At 51.8% G+C, this 21,082-nt stretch overlaps 1 protein-coding gene across 13 annotated transcripts in view; it reads left to right on the forward strand.

Moving 5' to 3' along the window:
• The first annotated feature begins 373 nt into the window (after window positions 1-373).
• CRACR2B (calcium release activated channel regulator 2B) overlaps window positions 374-21,082 on the forward strand; it is a 41,366-nt gene continuing 20,657 nt past the window's right edge. For 2 of the 13 annotated variants that reach the window (XM_068684505.1, XM_068684516.1), the window contains exons 1-3: window positions 8,897-9,247; window positions 17,734-17,989; window positions 19,388-19,499. In XM_068684505.1, coding sequence (XP_068540606.1) covers window positions 9,165-9,247; window positions 17,734-17,989; window positions 19,388-19,499 — 451 coding nt within the window. In that variant the 5' untranslated portion in view covers window positions 8,897-9,164. The other 11 variants (XM_068684507.1, XM_068684509.1, XM_068684510.1 and 8 more) reach the window with 11 other exon arrangements.

Raw genomic sequence — 21,082 nt, forward strand, 5'->3', positions numbered from 1 at the left:
AGCTACAGGTGTGCAAGGAGGCCTTGCACAGCTCTAAACTGCAAACTTCTTCCTCGAGGAACTGAACCTCACATCTGTTTTCCCCATGGTGGCAGTGGATGCTTCAAGCAGCGGCTGTTACATACCCAGCTGGGGGAGAGCCAAGGGCTGGAGCACTGAGCAGTGAGCTGCCTGGGGTCATGCCCAGCTGGGGCAGGCAGAGGCTGACCCCTTTGGTGTTGGGGCAAGCCGGGGGCTCGCTCTCCTCAGTGTGAGCCCACAAGCTGTGTGCATTGCTGCTCAGCTTGGGCTGCAGCCGCTGAGGCGGACCAAAACCCACATGGGGTGGTTTTTTGCTGCAGGTGCCTGCTGGGGCTGTGCTGGGCTGCAGGGCTCGCCCTCAGTATCTTTCCCAGCCTTCTGAGCGTAGTGCGGTGCTAAAAGCCCCTTCGTGTGGTAGCGCAGGCCAGGCTAAACTCTCCTCATTACCACCACAGCGTGCAGCTGACGAAGCAGGCGGCGTTCTCGCCTTTAGTGGCGGCAGAACGGAGCACCACAACCCGCTGCCCTGAGCTGCCAAGTTTTTATTTCTCCACCAGCCGGCTCGGGCCCCGGCGGGGGAGCGCCTGAGGGCGGCGAGCCCCGGCCCCACCTCGCCCCCCGGGGCAGCCCCAGTGCCTCGGCCGCGGGCCCCCAGCGCTGCCCTGGGCTCCCTTCTCCCCGGGCAGAGCCGCAGGTGCCCGCTGCGCTCCCACTTTGCCGGACCCGGTAAGCGGCGAGGCGCGGGGGGCTTGGCGGGGCGGGCAGCGCCGGTGCCTTCCCCGGCCGGAGCTCCGAGCCGGGAGGGGGCTCTGTGGGGCCGGGAGGGGGTGAACGGGGACGGATCCCCCCTGGGGCCGCCCGGGAGCTGCCGGTGCCTGCCCCGAGCCGGGCCGGCCGCCCCCCGCCCCGCCCGCCATTTTGCCCCCTCCGGCGGGTTGACCTGGCGGCCCTGCGTGCTGCCATCCCCTCTTTGTGGTGCTGTCCCCGCTCCGTGCTGTCCCCTCGCCACACTGACCTCCCTACCTGCACAGCCCGGCTCTGCTCCTTCGCAGAAGCTCCCCAGCTCTGCGGTGCGCTTGTTGAGGAGGCAGCAAGGAGAGGGGAGCTGCGAGCCGAGGGCTTGCTGCGTGCTGCGAATGTCCCTGTGCGCTCAGAGCTACAAATCCGCCTCTTCCCCAGCTGTCGGGAGTCTCTCGCTAGTGAAAGACGGGTATGGATTCGCATTCCTTCACAAAACCTCCTCCCTGACCAAATGCTGCTGCTGAAGGCATAGCTGCAGCCGTGGCTGGGTGATGGGGAGCGCGGTCCTGGTGCCTCTGGGCTCGGGAGCTGCTCTCCCTGTGCCTTCTCCCCCCTCTGTTGCTCTGCAGCCTGCAGGCTCCTTAGAAATTAGAGACTTACAGCCCAGGGACCTTGGTCTTGTATGCAAGTGACTGAACGGAATTAAGATCTTTTATTTTCTTTCTCTCTCTCTCTTTTTTTTTTTTTTTTTCCATCACCCTCTGTTCTTTCATGCCCAGATCCAGGTGCGGATGACACCGGGCCTCTGTGGCTCTTGTGCAGCAGGGATGCCAAGGGTCTCTATAGCAGCTACATTAGTGCTTCTCCTTCCCTTTTGAAGAGATTCCAGAGCTTTCCCTCCCAAAAGGGAAAGCCTTACCTTCAGACTGCAGCATCTTTCTCTTTAACATCCCGTGAGCATGGGCTGCACTTCGGTGAACTTGTGTATGAAACCTCAGATCCTTCCTGTAGGACTTCCTGAAACAGCAAGGGGAAAAAGAGGCCAGTGATTGCCTGCCTCAGATAGAGAGAAATGGCTGTGCTCAGGAATGTCCTGAGGAGACACGATAATCAAAATACAATTTCCTTGTTTAAACGTGACCTACTAAATCCGTACTTATTCTGAGGGAGACGGTGGTTGTTGGGACTCTCGGAAAACTGGTAGCTTCTAGGCTTGCTTTATCCAGCTTCAGGAGTAATTCTAACCTTACTTTTCATGTTCTAGAGCTATATTTATTTATGAGGATTATATAAGCAGGTATATACATAAAAACATGCATATTCATCTGCTGAGAGCTATGGGAATCCCTGTGCTAGATCAGAGAGGGGTATCATTCTTCAGGGTATCATTCTTTTTGTCTTTCTGCTGACAGTGGCAAGCTAAGCTGGGTACCAGAAAGTGTCTGGAAAGTCTGCTTGCCTGTTTTGTTTGTCCTTATCAAATAGGACAACTCCCAGCCCCAATTCGGTGCATGTAATGAATCAAGACTTTCATCTACTGGTCTGAAAGTTGTATTGCAGATGAGGGCTCTGTGTGTGGCTGTCTTCAGCAGTCTGCAGGCATTGATGGGGTCTGCTGTTACTCATGACTTTGCCAGGCGGCCTCGGAGAATAAACTAATGGAATGAGGTTCAATTGACAAGTAACATAAATCAAATAGGCACAGCTCCCGGCACTGCGTTCTTCATGGTCAGAGAGCTTTGCAGATATTGATCCTCACGTACAGTAAACTAGGTTTGGTTTCCATAATATAGCCCACATGTTATTCACTGCCTAAATCTTTTTGATTTGATAAAGCTGCTCTAGGGACTGAATCTCCCACCTCTCTTTGCCTGCTTGCAGGAGCTCATCTTGATTTTAAAGACAGTGACAAGAAACTTCAGCTGTAATAAGTGTGTTTTCTTCCACTGAGCAAAGAAGCATCTTCCCTGTTCTTGCCAGACACAGGTGCTTGTTGTCCATATAAAGGCTAAGGTGGAAATATTTGTTTTACTTCACAAATCTGAATCCCGAAGGATCCATTTTGTTGTAGCACCCAAAGAGCAGTGTTGAAACAGGAAGGCTCTCTGTCCTTTGTGGCTGTGCTCCCGTTGCAGTACAGCATAGCCCAGCAGCTTGAAATGGAGATACTCCCGCTCAGTGTTGTTCCAGTTGCCTCTCTTAGTATTTTCCTAACAGTTTTCTCTTTCCCCCATCCTGCAGTCTAAAACCTTTCTTGGCAGATCTGGAGATGGCTTTCACTGTGCATGGACCTAATTACACATGCTGCTAAGCAAACCTGACCTCTGCAGCTGTTCAGGGAGCACTGAGGTGGGTTCACTAAATGTTCCCTGTACACTTCTGCTGCAGTAACAAGCACAATGTGCTCTTCTCGGGCCATATGTTCACAAAGTTTGGCAGCCCTAAGTGTTTGAAAATCACCAGGCAGACATTAAAAAAAAAAAAAAAAGTGCCATGGGATGACTTAAGTGTTGGCTTTTTTTTTTTTTGAAAGTGGTGTTATTAATTTGTTTTCTCATGCTGATCTGCCTTAGATATTTCTGGTTGTTGTGGATATTTCTGTGTCTCCGTATAAGCTGCCAGGAATGCTTGAATTCGCTTGACTGCAGTACCTAAGCATTTCAAGCGGAATAACAAATTGTGTAAGCTTTGGGAGAAAATGATGCCAAACCTGATGTTAATGGCTGTTACGGGTTGTGGTACTGTCACTTTTCAAATGATGTCTGGAGCATTGATTATCGTTCCCGTGCTTCATTCAGGTTGGGGCAAAGTGGTTGGGAAGCCCTGTGGACATTTTAACCAAGGGTTTTCCTCTTACCTTGTGTCATAGAGCACTAAAGCAGGGGCAAGGATTGTCTTGTGTTGTTAGAGAGTGACTTTAATTGTGGGGTTGTTTTGAAGGAAGCGGTGTATGGTGCATTGCACTGAAAGGGTGCAGTGCTCTTAGCTGATTGGCATAACTAGGGGAAAATCTGCCAAGTCCTAAGATCGAGAAGGAAGAGGCTTGTAACATCCCTTCTTTCTATCTAGTTGGGCTACAGTTGGGATAATGGGCAGTGAAGTGTGTGCTTGAAGAGCATCTCTTTAGCAGAGATGTCATCCAAAGGAGGAGCTGTTGTGTGTCTGCTTCTAGTCTTAATCTCTGTGCTGGTACAAGACTGTATGGCTTTTCTGCGCGAGATAATGGTCCTGTCCACGTGGAAGAGACTGCCTGATTCGGGAGGACGTGTAACAATCACACAAAACTAAAAGTCCTACAGGTGCACATGGTGTTGTCCTGAGGATGGCAGGAAATCTCTATACATGTAACCAGGGGTCCTGAACCTCCTGAGGTCTGCTGTGACAGTACAGGGCTGGCCTGAGCTTGTAATGCTGGGAAGGTCAGGCAGGTGGGAAGATGTCAGCATTCAAACCATGTAAGGTAACACGGGGCAAGGCAACCTGCATTTCTGAAGAGGAAATGAAAGAACGAATAAAGGCAGCCCTTAAGACCTCTTCTGCAGCTTTTTGAAAGAATTAGCCTTCAGCATGTGTGCAGGTTGAAGGCCAAAGCAATGCTGTGAAGGTTTGAAAACATCCACTCCTGCTGCTGGAGCTGTGCAATCAAGGTAACTGATTCCTATCTCATGCTCTTCAAATGAATAACAAGTAGGATATATCTGTAGGCCTTTGGGGGTCTAAGACTGCTTCCAGGTGGTGTAAAAAATAAAGATGTGACATGGTTGGGCTGTGCAGTGTTAGGGACCCATGCTCAAGGTGTAATTAAAGCAGTTAGCCAGGAGGGAGCTGTGTGAGCCAGTCTAAGGGCATGTGCAGGGAGCTGTGGGAGTGCAGCTGGGGTTCAAGTCGCCGGGGTCTGTGCGTGCTGGCGGATTGCAGGAGCAGGGTGCTACATCTGCTATCTGCCACCCTTCCCTGAAAGGTGGAGGAAAACAAACCGTTAGGGAATAATCCAGAAAAAGTCAGTGTAGGGGCTGGGGAGAGGTGCAAGGAGGCACATCTGATACTTACTGCAGGAAACCTTGATGGCCCTCGCTGTTGCAGTAGCTGAATATGCCGAATGCTTCACCACGCTCAGCAAAACATCTCTGAGCGGTGCTTTTATCTGGCTTAGTTTCCCCTCTGTAACACGGAGAAGAGGAGACTGAGCTCATCCAAGCTGTGGGCGGCCTGTGGGTTGGCAGTGTGACGGATTTGGAAATCTCCTCTGCAGACAAATGCTCTGACTCCCAGAAAAACAACATCAGCCGGCCTGGGCCTTATCTGCCGGCGAGGACTAGCGCGGCTGCGCTGCGTCCGGAGAAAGTGAGCTGCGTGAGCGTGCCCGGGGCGGCTGAGGTGAAGGGATGAGGTGTGCAAACACTGCCGAGACATTTTCCACCTCGCTCTCGCTTGTGGGCCAAATGCAAATATCCGTGTTGTTCGGCAGGTGGGACAGGCTGCCCTGCGGAGCGGGCTGGCCTTCCCTCTGTGCCATGAATCACCACAGGCCTCCTCCTGGACGCTGGCCTTTGTCCAGCCGCCCTCCTGCAGCAGACACCGAGCTCCTGAGCTTTGCCCAAGGAGGAAGGCGCGCGTCATTGCTCAGATAAGATAAACTGTGCCCAAATAACTCCTTGTTACCCTTGGCAGGCGCGGCTAACCACCAGCCGGGGCTCGCGCAGCCCTGAGGAACCGCCAGGCCTCGCCTCCAGGCAGCGTGGAGGCTTGACGCCAGAGCCCAGGAGGCAAGGTGGGTGTGACAGTGGTGTGGTTGTGCCCCTAGGGACGGCGACAGCAAGGCCTGAGGGCTGTGAGTGAGGGAACAGCCACCCGGGGGCTCTGCAGGCAGAAGGACCTCTGCTGTGTGCTGCTGTGCTGCGAGCAGCGGGCCTGCAGAGCTCGGGGTGGTCTAAACAGGGCTATCCCGTGGGAACTCGGGAAAGAATTTGGATTTATTGGAGGGAAAAAGGGCAAACACTGATGCCCCTGCAAATGCATGCTGCTTCTTTGCTACTGTGCGTGAGAGCTTCCTTCCCTCCTCCTCCCCCTTTTTGCCTCTTACAGGAGTTTGCAAGGTTTCTCTTCCACCCTCCTTCCCTCCCTCCCAAACTGGCATTTAGACACAGCGCCAGAGGAATAATCCTCTGCTCCACACAGATGCACAAAACCCTTTGATTTAATGCGTTTCCTATGGCACAAAAAAGTCTTTTGCTTCCAATGCAAATCGGGTTGCTCGCTCTAAGCCGCTAAATGCAAATGCGCCACTTGTAGTTACTGGCTCTGGGAAGAGCGGTGTGGGCTTTATGTAAAACATAAAGATAAGATGTCAGGAGCTTGTCAGCAAGCGCAGCAACACGGATTTGTGCTGGAGAGAGGTCAACGTGGCAGCGGTTCATTCACGATGATCCCATAAATAGCTCTTGCCAACTTAGGGTTGGTGTATCATTATCTGCTGTGATGTGTGGCAACCGCTCCGGGCCTCTTCTCCCGTACAGGGGATCCTTGGTCTTAAAGGACGGATCCGCACGGAGGGAAGTGAACAAGCCTCTCCTATTACACTTAACTCAATCCTGCTTTCAACACCATTCCTTTAGCTGGTATAAATTGCAGACAGCTAATCCAGCATCACCTGCACAAGGGGAGAGAGAAACTGCACTGGGCAAACAGCTGCTGCAGGGAGAGAGCACTGCCTTGGGAGAACACGGCGTCAGCTAAGAGGATTCACCGAGTAATATTAATAAGGAAAAAAACATTTCTCTGTTTTGTTGGTCCCCTTCTTTCTGCCTTCCTGCAGTGATGCTGCTTGCCTCCTGTTTTTGAACTTGTGAGGTGGGCTGCTAGGCAGGGGGATGTTTCAAGCTGTTGGTGTCAAACAAGTTGGTGTTTGTAGAAATGGATTAACACGTGCTAGCCATGGGTACATTGGGGGTTGGCTGGTTATTCTCTCCCCTCTCTCCTTGTGCAGGGTCCCCCATCCAGGTGCAGGATCAGTGCAGGCTGCGGTTTGGTGACTCACCCTGCTCTGACGCCTAGGTCTCTCTTCTTTCTTCAGGCTGGGCGAGTAACCCGCAGTCTGTAATTGTGCTCGAGAGCCCTTGCATTGCCCCAGCTATGGGGAGGCTGCTACCATGCTTAGATTGGCTTAATCCAATCCGAACAATGTACGTGTGGTGAGGTGGTATTCAAGTGTCTTTAGGAAATGAGAAACCTTCCTGGCAGCAGTGGATGAAGGCTTTTTCTTTTCAGCACGTACAACTGAATGCACAGGACGTGCAGTATGGTTGAATTAGCATCACTATGGGAACCATAACTTTTGTGTTCCCTGACCTTTACCTGTATAATGCTAAAGATTTGTTAACGTGGCTCCAAGATGCTTTTTTTTCTGTTGTTGTTGTTTAATAAGCTTTTTGTCACGGTCAGTACTAGAAGCAGCTTTATAAAGGGCTCCAGGAGGAGACTAGAGAGGAGGCAGGCCCCGAGGTGCCTCCTTGGTGCTGTGTTAGCAGCACCCCAGCTGAATCGAGGCGTGCAAGCTGGGACCACGGCTCAGTGTTAAGCGTCACCTCTGCACCAACACTAAACAAACTGGTGAGTAAATTCCCCTGCTCAGAGGCAGGTAACTCACTCGGTCTGTTTTTTTTTTTATGCCTCAGCTGCACTCCTGGAGCCTGCCCCAAGCATGTGTGGTTCTGGGGCTGAGGCAAAGCCAGGGAGGAGAGGAGTGGGGCCGTGGAAGTGCTGTTTGGAGGGGAGCAGGGCTGCCGTCCTGCAGCAGAGCCCTCTCGGGACAGCTGGCTGCAGGGAGTGAAGGGGCCTTGTGGTGCTTCAGGCTGTGGAGCTGAGGAACTGCCACACTTTAGTGATGGCTCGTGTGGAGCCTTTCCTCCTCGTTTTGTCGTCTCATCCATGGGACTGCAGGGAGGCATTCTTGTCCGGTTGTGCTCCTACCCTCCTGTAAGGGAGGAAAAACACACAAGGAAGGACCCACCTTTGCCTTTGCTTCCTGTGGATCCCCTCATTGCTTGCTGCTGGGAGGATGGAGCCATCTGGAGCTCCCCCTTCACAGTCTGTAGGCTGCTGATCAGGTGCCAGCCAGAGACTTCTCAGTGGCAAACAGGTGGAAAAAAGGGTTTGCTCGCCGTGGTGACTTGCACAGCAAAGGCTGTTTGTTGGGCAGAGTGTCCTTGAGGCTGGTGCAAAGGGGTGTTTGGGCTGGGGGTGAGCAAAGGGGATGAAACCATGCTGAGTGACGAAGAGTTGGCACACTGGGGTCTCACTGCGCTCGCTTTTCCTTCCTTTGTCACCCCTTGTCACTGAGGGGAGGTGATGCAGCTGGAGCTGCCTTTGAGTGACAACTCCCCACCCTCGTTCAGCATCCCAAACTGGCAGAGGGCTTTGGTTCCTTTTGGTGGGGCTGTGGGATGCAGGAGCTAGTGCTGGGACAGAGGGTGGTGGCATCTCGGGCTGCTTCACTGAGGAAGTCCCGTGGTGTGTCCCACCGCCGGGGTACGTCCTGCTGTGCTTTGGAAAGCTGCTCCTTGCACCGTAGCCCTCTGCCTCGCTGTGCCTTTCTCCCAAGCTCTCTTTGGGAAGCAGGCAGTAGCCAGTGACGTACAAGTGGAATCAAATTCACGGCAGGATTCCCGGGGACAGTTTCCAGCCCGGTCCTTGTTGAAGCAGGACAGGAGGTAGGCAGCAAGCTGCGTGCCTTCCCCGAGGAGCTCCAGCTGTGCCCATAAGGTCAGCACGGGATGAGAGAGCAGTGCTTCTGTGGCAGCTCGGAAACGAGCCCTTCTTCCCAGCTGTGTGTGAGACAGGGTTATGAGGAATTTGCCCGGGGAACGTAACGGCAAGATTTCTTGTGCTGCTTTCCCAAGCGACTGCTGCTAGCCTCTGCTGGAAGGGGGATGAGACGCGTGGGGAGCGTTGCAAACCACACCTCCTCGCTTGGACCTGCTCTGATCCTCTGTTTACAGTGGCGGTGTCATTTCTTCGCTGGCTTTTTGCTGTGGAGCACTGCCGGCTGCAGGGAAGGGGAACGACACTGTCCTGCTGCTGGAGGTATTTGGGGACGGCCACCGGGAGAGAGGAGAGGAGGCTGTGTAAGAGGGGAAAGGAGGTGCAGGAAGCCTCTCTTAGGCAAGGAATTACTTGAGCAGAAGGAAGACTGAACGAGTTAGCAAGTCGCTGTGTCTCGGCGGTTTCTGCCTCAGGACTTTCTGCTCTGACTTCCTGCTTTTGCTTTAAGGAAGCAGAGTGGGGACGGACGGACCCGCTGCCTGCAGGGGCACGCCGTGTGCCCGCAGGAAAGGGTCGCTGCTCCCAGGGCAGGGGGAAATGTGTTGATCGGTGTGGAAGAGCTGGAGACGCTTAATTAGCAGATGGGTCATTTTTCATTATATTTTTTTCAGGTTACCCAGCGTCTTTGTGCGTGTTGTGCTGAAAACACTTGCTTTCAGTTTTGGTAAGGTTCTGCAGGTCGCTTAGCTAATTCTGGTGGCTCTGTGCTTTGGGAACTGCGGATTTGGAGCGATCACTGCAATAGTTACGTTTTCCAGAGCAAAGGAAAAAGCAGGATGAGCTTACAGTATGTGGGACTGTGGTGTTTCCTTACGAAACAGGTGTCGTGAGCTGGCTAGATGGAAAACTAAGGCTTTTCTTCTGCATGCTTTGTGCAAGTTTAGAATTATTCTTTAAGAACATTCCTTGTGGTGTTCGCTCCTTGCGCTCCCCGGTGCGCAGGGAACGTGTGCGCGCTGCACGTGTTGTTCTGGAGGAGTGGTTCAGGGCTTGCGGCTGCTTTAAACGCTGGGTTTCCGTCTCGTGGCACTCCGAGGCTTTCCGGGGATTTCTTGGGATTGTGCCCCCTGCGTGAGAAAGGGAAAGGACACTTCTGGTACCTCGTGGGAGAGCCCGGAGCTCCTGGGCGCTCAGAGTGGATCCTCTCTTCTTTAGGGGGAGGAAGCGGGAGCGGTGACTCCCTGGAGCCAAGACTTTTTGTGTGGCCTGACAGCCAGGAGGTGTCTGTGCTCAGGGAAGGGGTTTCATCCCTTTCCAGTGCACAGGTTACTGCGGCATTTCAGGGAAGGTGTGTAGCACAGCCAGCACCTCTGTAGCTGGCAGAAGGGCCGAGCCTGTGCCTCTATACCCACTGTTACCCAGGGGGTCCCAGCGGGGAGGTGCCCAGGTGTCACGCAGCAGCGATGCGGGCGTTTTGGTGGGGCAGGGAACGGGTTAATGGGCTTCTCGGAAATCGGCTTCCCCCAGCTGTGTTTGTTGTTTCAGCAGCATTTGCAGGAAGGTCAAACTGTCCGTGGGTCCCATGCATTGCTCGTGGGCGAAACCGATACAGTGCCAGCCACAGGCAGGCTCCTCGGGGGGCTGCGCTCTCCAGAAATCCTCTCCCACTTGTTAATCTTCACAAAGTGTTTTTGTCCTTGAAGTGCGCTTTGCAGATTGAGCGCAGCGAGGTGAAACTTCTCTCCCCGGTCCTGTTGCTAACATACAACCCAGAAACGATAAGGGCAGTGAGATCGCCCTGTCCAGTTCTCAACAGACTGGAGATGGGTTGCCTTGGGTGAGAAAAAAATGGTTCAACTTCACCCACCCCCTGCAGCTGTAGCCCTCTGGAGGAGTTTGTCGCATCCTGCAGAGAGCTTGCTGGCTCAGATGGACAAGAAATGTGTCCAGTAAGCAGTGTGAGCAGAGCAGAGGGTCTCCTTCAAAAGGGGCCTGCTGGTCTGCTGTTCTGGTCTGCTGTTTCATCTGTGTGTGTGGTAAGGGAACTGTTGGAGGACAGCATTAGGCTGTTGAATTTTGTTTGTGGAAGGATAATTTCAAGGTCAGGGATGTTAAACAAAAAAACCTTTCCCCAGTCCTGGGGAGAAGCGTGCCAGTCACCCAGGATAGGATTGTCACGGGATTTGTAGCCTTTGTGCAAAGAGGGCAAAGTTTCTGAGGAACCTTGCAGCTGGCCAGGAGGAACTTGGGCCCAGAAGAGTGGACAGCTATTGGGAAATTTAATGAAGAAGTGGCAACAAGATTGGGATCCAGCTAGAGGAATGGCCAGGCTGAACCAGCATCATGTATTCAACAGCAGCTGATAGCAGGTACCCTCCTCTTCCCATCATAAATGCAGAACAAAACGTCCCTAGTACGCTCTGGTGGTTGCTTGTGGCTCAGAGATTTCTCTGAGATAAAAAGAGAGATTTTTTATAGCAGCCCTTTGTGGACAAACTCAGGAAGGAAAAACTAACCGCTTCTGCAGCCCGTGGATGCGTATGACATCCCTGGCATCCTGTGTTAGGGAGTTCCACGCTTCAACAGCGCATGAAGAAGTGCTTCCTTGTGCTTTGTGCGCACCACCCAATTTCAGCTGAGGCTCCCGAATTCTCCTCTCCGAGATGGCAGTGACTAGGGACAGTTCTTTACCGTCTCTGCCATTCAGGAATTGGTTACGTGCATGACTGTAAAACAAATTTCTGCATTCAAAGCTTTTGTGTATCCTTCAGGACCTTTCATCCATTTATTGAGCAAAAATCTGCCCCTGGATAACACATTTTTGCCCTTCAAGTACTCCGAGGACACCAAGAGGGTGCGTGTGGCTCGTCACCAGCAGAGGACTGAGGGCTCCCCTTGCTCAAGGCAGCGGAGCTCGGAGGAAATCGGCGGTGATGCTCCGTTCAAGGCGCTGAGGAGCTGCTCTGGATTGATGTCTTCTCCTGTAAAAACTCTTTGAAAGCCCCAAGGTGCAATCTGCTTTCTGATTGCTGCACTCAAAGCACCGACCTTCAGCTTCGCAGCGCTGCCGGCAGTGCTCAGCGGGGAATAAAGGTTGTGTTACCTCCACACGGGTAAAATACCCTGTCCTTCTCAGCTGCTGGGCTCGAGCTGATTGCCCCTGTCCTCTAGCAACCACATACTTGTGGTGGAACATTAACAGCAGTGGCATCAGTGAGAAACTCGATACCTCTCAGGGCCTTCTCCACCTGACTGAGTGAGTGATATTTACTTTCTGCCGGATAATTGTGTTCTTTGTGGCTGTGCAGCGAGAGCTCTGATCTGTGGAAGTGCAGCGACTTCTTCATGACGCTAAAGGGTCTAATGTTGTGGGGTTTTTCCACTCCTCTGCCGTTGCGGTGTGTGAGATGAATCCTTACGTTGCATTGTTTGGGATGTCACAATGTTCTGCTTTGTCTCATTAAAAAAAAAAAAGTTTGGGGAAACTTGAAAGACTTCATAAAGTGAAGAAATTTTTTAAAATGAGTTGTTATTAAGCTGGCTGTTGCTGTTTGTCATGTCTTGTTGTAGGCTTGTTCTTTATTTTCTGGAAAATCAGCTGCATACTAGTTACATGGACACATCCTAGACCGTTAGCTGTTTATGGAAAAAATGTGTTTTGGATTTAGCTTTTAATTGCTGAGAATTAACTCTCGGCCCAAACACTGCTGGAGGAAAAACTGATGCTTTCTCTCCCGCTCCCCAAGAAAAACAACCCAACAAAGGCCAAAACCCCGGCGAGCAGGAGCGGTTCCAGAGCAAACACACGCCCGCGGTGTTTGCGGTGCCAGCAGGGTGACACGGCCAGCGTGACAGCTGCCGAGTGTCCCTGGCTGGCCATAGGTACAGCAGAGGGGCAGAGCGTGGGCGCGATGAGACGGAGCATTTGTGGCCATCTCCTGGGGAAAGGATATGGTCTGGGGATGTCATGGACACCTGGAGATGTTGCTGTGATGACTCCTGGCGCGTGTCGGTGCTTTCTGCTGCGGTGTTGGACCGAGAAGCTGAGAAGGCAGCCCCGAGTGCAGCTCAGGAAGTTCATTCGTGCTCACGTCTTGAAATAAAGCAGAGAACTGTCTCCAGCTGGACGCAGATCGGGGTGTGCAGCAGGTTCCTTCACGGCAGGTTTCTCTGACAAAGTTCAAGAGGTTGGCGTGGGAAGTCATAAAAAACGAGTTCCTGCTTGAGGTGAGGGAAGTGCTGAACTGGAGCAGAGTGCCTTTTCCAAGATGCTGCCGTGAGCGAGGGAGCCCATTCCTGCAGTCCGTGCTGCTGGGATACACCTCCTTATCTTCCCGGCACATCCCACGGTGAAGTCACCCATCGATATTGCAGCACGGGTTAGCTCCGAGCTATCAGGCTGGGCTAATCTCCCGCTGAATAAACAACACAAAGGTTCCTGGATTCGTTCCTGTTCCCTTAAAGGGATACAATCGAGTGCAGGCAATTAAAGGAGAGAGAGAGCGTGCATGAAGTGGAGCTCGAGATATTACACCTGATTGCAGGCGCTCGGCCCTGGGCGTGTGTGTGGGTTCTTAGTTTTTTACGGAAAAAAGCCTCATAAAACAATCGGTGTTTTTCTCATTTTTCAATGTATTTCTTTTCCTGCCGTTCCCTTTGGGAAGGGAGAACCCAACAACCACCCAAACAGATCCCAAACAATGGGAGCAAATTTCCTATAGAAGGGGGAGAGTAAAGTTAATTTTGTACAAAGTACGCTGAGAAATAACTCTTTTCTTCCTGCTCTCCTCCCAGCCTTTTCAGAGGCTGTGGCAGAGCCTGTTAAAACAGCTTCCACCAAGTGAGCGCCCGGTTCCTTGGAGCAGCTCTTGGAAATTTCAGCCTGCGTGGGACCTCGCTCGACACAGGGTTGGTGGCGTTCTCTGGCAGGGCTTCTCCTCCACGTTCGCCTGATCGGAGAGACTTGCCTGGCTGTCATTCAGTCAGCCCTCCTAATATCTGCCTTTTGCACACAGTGAGGATGCTTGTAAACGTGTGTGAGTAATTGTAATTGCTGTAAATATGTGAGATCACCGAGTCGCACGGTGCTATAAAACCTGAGAGCCTCGTCACCTGCAGAGGGGACTGTGCCCTACGAGCAGCGCTGTTTTTACAGCAATTACTGGCTTTCCAAAGAGCGGGAGGGAAGGGAAGGCAGAATAAACAGAGCGAGCGGCACGTGTTTGATGCAAAATGATGTACGGACCCATAAAGCTTTTATTGACCCTTTCTTTGAAACCCTGCTTGTTAGCTGGTGCTCCTGAGTGACTCTCCTGGTCCGTGAGCAAGCGAAGGCGCCGAGCTGCGGCATCTCGGTCTGCGCTCTCTGAGCACCCGGAGAAGGGCAAGGCTGAATCGCTGCAGCACTCCTGCACAAGCCTGCGTGTGCTGCTGGGTGGGCTCCTCGCATGGGTCTGATCCTGCCAAGCCTCTTTTTGTGGGCTCTGCTTGGAGAGCAGGCGGTCTGCCTGCAGCACACCGTTGCCCCAGGCACCCCGCTGCCCCTAACATCACTTCTCTGGCATTTCTGGTGCTGGGCTTCCTTTAAAGTTGCCGGGCTCTTTGTCTGCAGGAGGAGTAGAAATGACAGGGTGTGTTCTTCTGACCTGCTTCAATAGCTGGCGTAGCTGTTTGGCTTTAGTATGAGGGTGGGTTTTTTTGTTTCCGATAATATTGCTTTAGGCAGAGACACACAGGATCTCCTCTCCGAAACTTCCCAGCAGGTATCTGAACGCTTTGTTTTGTTGTACACCTGGGACACCTCCTGCATACCTATAAAGAATCTCCTTTAAAATTCCCTTCTGCCACAATGTCACCGAAAAATGGTGGTACAGGAACACAAAACCCTGCTGTCCTTCATAGCTCCGCAGGCCCCAAGCACCGGACTTGCTCTGTAATCCTGGTAAGCCACTTATCCAGTTGTCCTTAGCTTTCCCTTTGTTAACTGTTGATTCATTGCCCCTGTTCTGGCAGGGCTGCTAGGAATGCTGCGTGTCCAGTGCCTGCACAATGCCCTGCCGGTGGTGGAGGTCAGCCGAGGACCAGCTGTGGGGAATTTGGCTGGGCTTCCCCCTTTCCTTTCCTCCTTGTCATCGGGCTGAGAAAAATGAACAAAATTGTCATGTGTGCGCAGTCCTCATGGTCACACAGATAAGGGCTTGGCTGTCGACTGTGTTCGAGTAATGACTTTTCTTTACCTCTGTAACGCTGCTTACTGCTACAAAAGAAGGCTTTCTGAGAGAATAAATGGGAAACCAGGACCTTGTAAAAGTATCCTGAGAGGAGCATCTCCCCCCTGCAGGAAAAGCACCTTGGGTTTGTTCTTCTCTTTGTTGAAATCTGCAGGCCTTCCAAGTTTTATGTTAATTTCTTTTTTCTTTGTCTTCATCTGTGAGGCTTTGGAACTATTCTGCTGCTTGAGTTTCATGTGTAATTATCGATCCAGGAACAGCCTTAAAATAAAGCACCAGCCCTGGCCTCACAGAGGTGGGGAGAACAGCACTGTGGGCATGGGCAGGTGACGTGACTTACCCCGGGCCATATGGCAGGCTGGGTCAGGACCGAGGTTCAGGTCTTGTGATTTCCCCAGAGGAGGCCTTGCCCAGCAGACCCAGCTGTTTTTCTGGCCCAGCTTTGCACGAGACAAACTGCAGTTTATGCCTCGAGTGGTTAAAATATGTGTAAGACTGGCCTGAGTTGCCTGTGCGTGGAAAAGCACCCAGTGCTGGTTTTCCTTACTGTCCGTCGGGGTTCTCCTGTGCTTTCCCTGAGCTGATCCGTGTTTGCTTTCCAGGTGTAACGCACAGGTCCCGAGGATCATCTCAGACCCCTTGGGTGAGGGAAGAGGGAGCAGCAGGACGTGACACGCAGAGGTAGCTTCCAGCGGGCCGGGGTGGCTGGAGCTCGGTGGTGCCATCGGGTCCCAACCCTTCCTCCTTCTGGGGGAGTTGGTGGTTTGGGCTGGATGAACTCTGCTGCGACCCACTGCAGGTGTTCTTATGGCTGTACATCTTATGGTAGTGCCATCTCAACATGGAGAGCCACCTCTGGCTTCAAGCCACCTGAAACGACTTAAACAAGAGACTCTTAACAGGCTTGGTTTCTCACATGTAGGAGTCAAATCCTTTCAGACTTTTGCCCCTGCTCCTCTAATGAAGAGGCTTCTAGCTCCACTAGGATTTGGGAGCTACAATACGGCTGGGCTTTTGATAAAACAGGGAGATGCTAGAGGTGGGGATGTAATGCTTCTGATTTCAGCTTGCAAACAAATCCCTGAGAGAGAGCAGAGCATCCTCCTTGTGCAGCCTTTTGGTGGCTGCAGCAGGGCTGGGGAGACATCCTCTGTTTGGGTTGCCCTGGGCTGTTGAAACATAAACTATGGCACTCCTAGCAAAAAAGTAAAATCTTCTGGCGGCATCAGTGTCTCTTAGTGGGAAGTTTTATAAAACTTATTACTTATTCGTGCTTTTCCACATTGTTCCTTTTTTTCTTTCCCTCAGTCCTGTCAGGGCTCTTGCTTTGAACTTCCTTGTGGAACAAATGGGTCTGGCAGAAAGCTTTAGCAAGGTGGCCCGTGGCCGCCACTAATTACCATTCATCAGTGTGGCTCTCTGACTTCTCACCACAGACACCTGTAAATTCCATGCAGCTAAAGATATTCAGGTATTTTTTTCCTCTTACAGGTCTGACTTCTTATGCTTTCTTTCCCCAGCACTGCTCCCCAAAGCTTGAGTCCAGCTCCGCGTCCCCTGCTTGCCAGGGATGGCTGCTTGACCAGAAACACAAAACGCTCCCAGTCTGTAGGCAGTCTTCTGCAGAGTTTCAAGTAAATATTGTTTCAAGTGACACTAAGCAGAGATGCCCGGAAAAAAATACCGATTTGAGAGAGGGAGCAAAGCATTCTGCTCGTTCTCTGAAGCAGAACAACCCTCTGGCTCACGAAGCGGCAGTAATGAATGGAGTCACATAGCATGGTGCATAATCGCCTTCTCCCTTTGTATTAGTTTCATACAGTTCTTGCGTGGTGACATTCTTCCAGGCCAACAAGTTCTTTATCATCCCGACGTACTGAGGGTACAAACAGAGTCGAGTCGCTCGTTATCGTTGCATCTGTACACGGCTTTTAATTCCTTGGAGGTTTCACAAACAAAAAACCCAAGCCCTCGTGGCTAGCTCCGTTTAAATCTGCTGTCAGCCTGCTTGCACAGCTCGCTTCTGCCCTGCAGGGCAGAGCACAGAGCTGCTGCAGGAGACGCCTAAAGCAACTGGTGCAACAGGGCTTAAAAATGCAGTGGTGGTGCTGAAGAAAAGCTGCCTGGAGAGCGTTACATGGTGGGCTCAGCAGGTCGGGAGGTGGGTTGGGGTAGGGATGCGTTGTGTGCATCTTTACAGTCCCCCTGCTGTGCTTACAGGGGTGCTCTCTTTCTTAGCCGTTCTGTTTCATGTGCGTGTAAATAATGGGAATTATTTTCTTTGGCATCTGAAATGTCTCCATAATTGTGTGGTTTCCTTCCTACAAAGGTGAACATTTCAGATTAAAATTCTGTTTGGCAGTTTATGAGCTCTCAAAACAGAGGCAAAAAGGGCAGGAGTGCCCAGCTTATTAATTTTTTCCCATCTTATGTCCAAGTATAGGAATGTTCAGAGCTTTCTTTTTGCGCTCTGATACCACGGAAGAAGATGGAGTTACTGTTGGGAAGTGTTAACAAGAAAATGCCAGCGCTGGGAAGTCGGACATGGGGTCTGGGTGGGAGAGGCGATCCTTTTCCTCTTTCCTCCGTCGCCTGCACAGATCTTCCTCCTCGCTGCCTTTGTCCTGCTCTGGGCTCGTGCAGCTGTGGTGCAGGTCTGCACAAAAAAGCAGCAGGAGGAGGCAGAGCTCGTGCTGATGCCAGAGGAACACAGAGCGGAGGGAAGCATCGCGTGCGGGGAGCTGGCCCTGCTCTCAGCGCACAGCACGGAGGGTTACAGCCGTGTGGCAAGCCCAGTTGTGCCCGTGTGGTGTCCAGCACATACCTCTGCCACCTCTCTGTGTCCCAAACCCCCAGCTTTCTGCTGGGTAGCAGACACAGGTGCTGAATATCAGCCACCAACAAGGCGTGTAACCAGGTGATGCGGTGGTAAGAAGCGGAGGGTGACGTTTGACTGGGCTTTCTGTTTCCTGCCCCACAGCTCGCCCGTTTGCCCCTGCCCTGGGGGAGAAAGCTCTGACAAGATGGAGAAGCAGAGGGGTTCGTGCTTGAGATACGTCCACTGGGAAGCAGACGAGGAGGGGGCCGAGGAGGGTGAGGTGACTCCTGCTGCTTCTCCTTCCAGCCGAACGACTGCGTTGGAAGAGGTGGAGGTGGAGATGCTCAAAAAGGCAAGGGAGCTCTTCCAGCTGTGTGACAAGGATGAGAAGGGCTTTATCACCAAGCTGGACATGCAGGTGAGGGAAAAAAAAAACATCCCCTTTCCTGGGAGGAGCTGTAAAGGCATGGGGGGAGAACGTGGCATATCTTATCCTTTGGCAGACATGGGCGGGCACGTGTCTGCCTCCCTGCGAGCCAGGCTCTGCCACAGCCGGCTGCCAAAACTCCTGGGAAGGCTGTGTACCCCTTGGGAATTCCTGGGACTGCAATCCCAAATTTGTAAGGAATGCATATAATTAAAAAAATTGCAACAGATCCTACAAACGTTAAGCACGCGATGGATGGGAAATCTGGGGAAAAAATCTTTGGTTTATTTAAAAAACAAAATAACACCACTATAAACAACAACAAGCCCACCAGTCTTTTAACAACAACAACAAAGAAGCCCTCTAACTTTTGTTTTTGTCTCAAACATAGCTGAAGCCTTATCCCAGACATTCTCTTTAGGCCTGAATATTTTTCTGGTATAATACATTCTGCTGCTTTTTGTTCAAAACAGCCCGTGTTAACAGAATCTCGCTTTCTTTGTGCTTTTTGCTTTAACATTTTATCAGGAAGGTTACATGTGGGCTGTTTTTCTCCTGTCCCATCTCCTTCTCAGTCTCTGATTAACATTTGGCAAGTCCAGTTTAGTAAACAAATCCTGGTTTGACTTTTGACTCATGGGTTGCACGATGCCTCATTTTGTATACTGACGTTAATAAATATTTCTTAAGCTTTATCCAAAGCTGAGTTTTTAATGGATGGTGATGGGTTTTTGGCCCAGACCTCATGTTATTTGGAAGCTTTTTTGGAAACCCCTTGGCACTGTGTACTCTGCACATGTATTACAAAGGGAAATCTCTCTGTTCCTTGTCTGCGTAGCGGGAATAATGATGCAATCCTAACAGACAGATGACAGAAGGAAGCTAACTCTCTGCTACAGACTGAACGTTTTGCTTGTGATCTGCAAGGTTTCCTGCAAGAGCTAGGAGCTGAACGCAGACACCCTGAGTCCTAGGTCACCAGTCTGTGCTCCCTTTCTGGCTGAAGAGGTGGAGCTGGGACATGATGTGCCCACGGAGCTCCCTGGGAGCAGCAGTGGCCACAGGAGGCACAACCACCCTTGGGTAGAGCCTGGGCAGGGCCGGGTGGAGGCAGGCGGTGAGCTGGAGGCTGACTTGGGGCTGGAAGAGGGATGAGCTCCCTTCAAACAACAGAACCTGGAGCTCTCTCTCTGCAGGCCTGGTTGGATCACCAGGTGATGGGGAGCTTTATCAGTGGGCTCAAACGGGCTCTTGTGGTGTGACTCAGGCACACCCCAAACTGTCTCATCCCAGCCAGGGCACAGAAAGCTGGGTACCGCAGAGACAGAGCAGGTCACGGGGAAGACTTGAGTCATGCCTTCGTTTTGTTCGCTCTTTTTCTCTCTGCAGCGGCTTCAGAGTGAACTCCCCCTAACGCTTGAGCAGCTGGAGACTGTTTTTGACAGCTTGGAGCAGAACAATAATGGATACCTGACGCCTGTGGAGTTCAGCATGGGGCTGGGTAAGGACTGCACGGAGAAAGAGGAAGGAAAAATCTGTTGCAGATTTTTTTATGCTGGCAAGAAAGCTGAAAGTGCAGTGCTTCTGCTGAAGCTGTACCAGTTAGCGTGGCAGTGCCCCATGGTTACCTGAATATCACTGGAGCAGGTGTGTGTACAGGGCTGTTGGAGGAGTAGCTGTATCCTGATTGAGCAGGGCTTTTTTTGGGTTTGGGGTGCTAGCCATAGGCAGACATCATGAGGGTACCTGCCTCAGTGCGGGTAGAGCAGGCCAGATCTTCCTTTGGGCCACCCTGGCTGGTTGCTGTGTCTCAGCCTGGAACAGAGCTACTTGTCAGGTACCACCCTGTCTTGGCAGCCTGGCTCCCTGACATTTGCTCCAGTCCGGGCAAAACACTGTATTGCAAAACACTTCATTTCTCCATTTCTTCTCCTTATGGTCATTCCTTGGGCTGACCTCACTGAGATCCTTTTCAGGCTGACCTCTAGCTCAGGAATTTGGCCTGGCATCCTGCTGTCGTCCTTCCAGAGCGTACAGGGGGGAGATCAAGGGAGAGAGCTCCAGCTGGGAACTGTGCAGCCATCAGCTCTGCTTCTTCAGAGGGCTCCTTGCATGGCCTCTGAGAGCTTACGGGGTGTTTCTGCACAGCCGACAAGAAGAGCATCAGTTTACAATGTTCAGTGTAAAGCAATGTGATGGGAGATCCTTCTGGGGTGTCATAACAATCTTCCGACCATTCCCTACCTCATTTTTTCTAGCTCTAAGAGACAGTTAATGAGAGATAATGATTATTTTCTTAGGTAGACACCCAAAGTGCCTAATCTAAGTCCACCCCCTTAATAACTGTCCAAGGCTTTAAGTTGGAGTGGGGCCTGCCTACCCGTGCTTTAGATTTTTTACACATTTTAAGAGCGGGAGAGAGGCTGCTAGGTTCTGCATCCCTCTGCATTACTCCTAGCATGGAGGAAAATGTGTTGCAGACCCCAGCAATGTGTGTCTTATGCTGAGCTGGAGCGGCCCTGAGCCTGGCAGGTCTCTAGCAGATGCCCAGGGTGCAGTGGAGCTGTGACCACCTGGGAAGAGGTGCAGGAAGCACAGTGGGGCAACCTGCCATGTGTTGGATGCAATCCCTGGCATCCAAGCACAGAGGGACAACAGAAAGGGAAAAGAAGCTTGCATCAGAACCTCAGCACTCTTTTTTACAGATGACTTCTCACAGTATTATACGTAGTTAGCGGAGAGGATGTGGTGAAGACGTTTGGAGCCAAGCTGTGGTAGAGTTAAATGATGGGAGGTGCACAGATTTGGGATATTTTCCCCATAGAGCAGCTTCATGTTCTTAGCCATGCTCTGAACATCCTTGGCTCCTGGCCCTGTGGCTGGGATGTCAGTTTCGGATCCAAGCAGATGTGTCCTGGGATGGAAGGGTGTCTGCTAACAGAGGCCTGACCTCGGTGTGCAGGACGAGGGCCTGAGTTCTGGACAGGCTCACTCAATTTGTTTCTTTAAGAATTTGTTCCCAGCACCAGTTCCTGTCACATGCCTTGCATAGCATGAAATTCTCATGGCATTAGTGTCTCAGCG

The sequence above is a fragment of the Anas acuta genome, chromosome 5 (assembly GCF_963932015.1).
Source record: "Anas acuta chromosome 5, bAnaAcu1.1, whole genome shotgun sequence".
Lineage (NCBI taxonomy): Eukaryota > Metazoa > Chordata > Aves > Anseriformes > Anatidae > Anas > Anas acuta.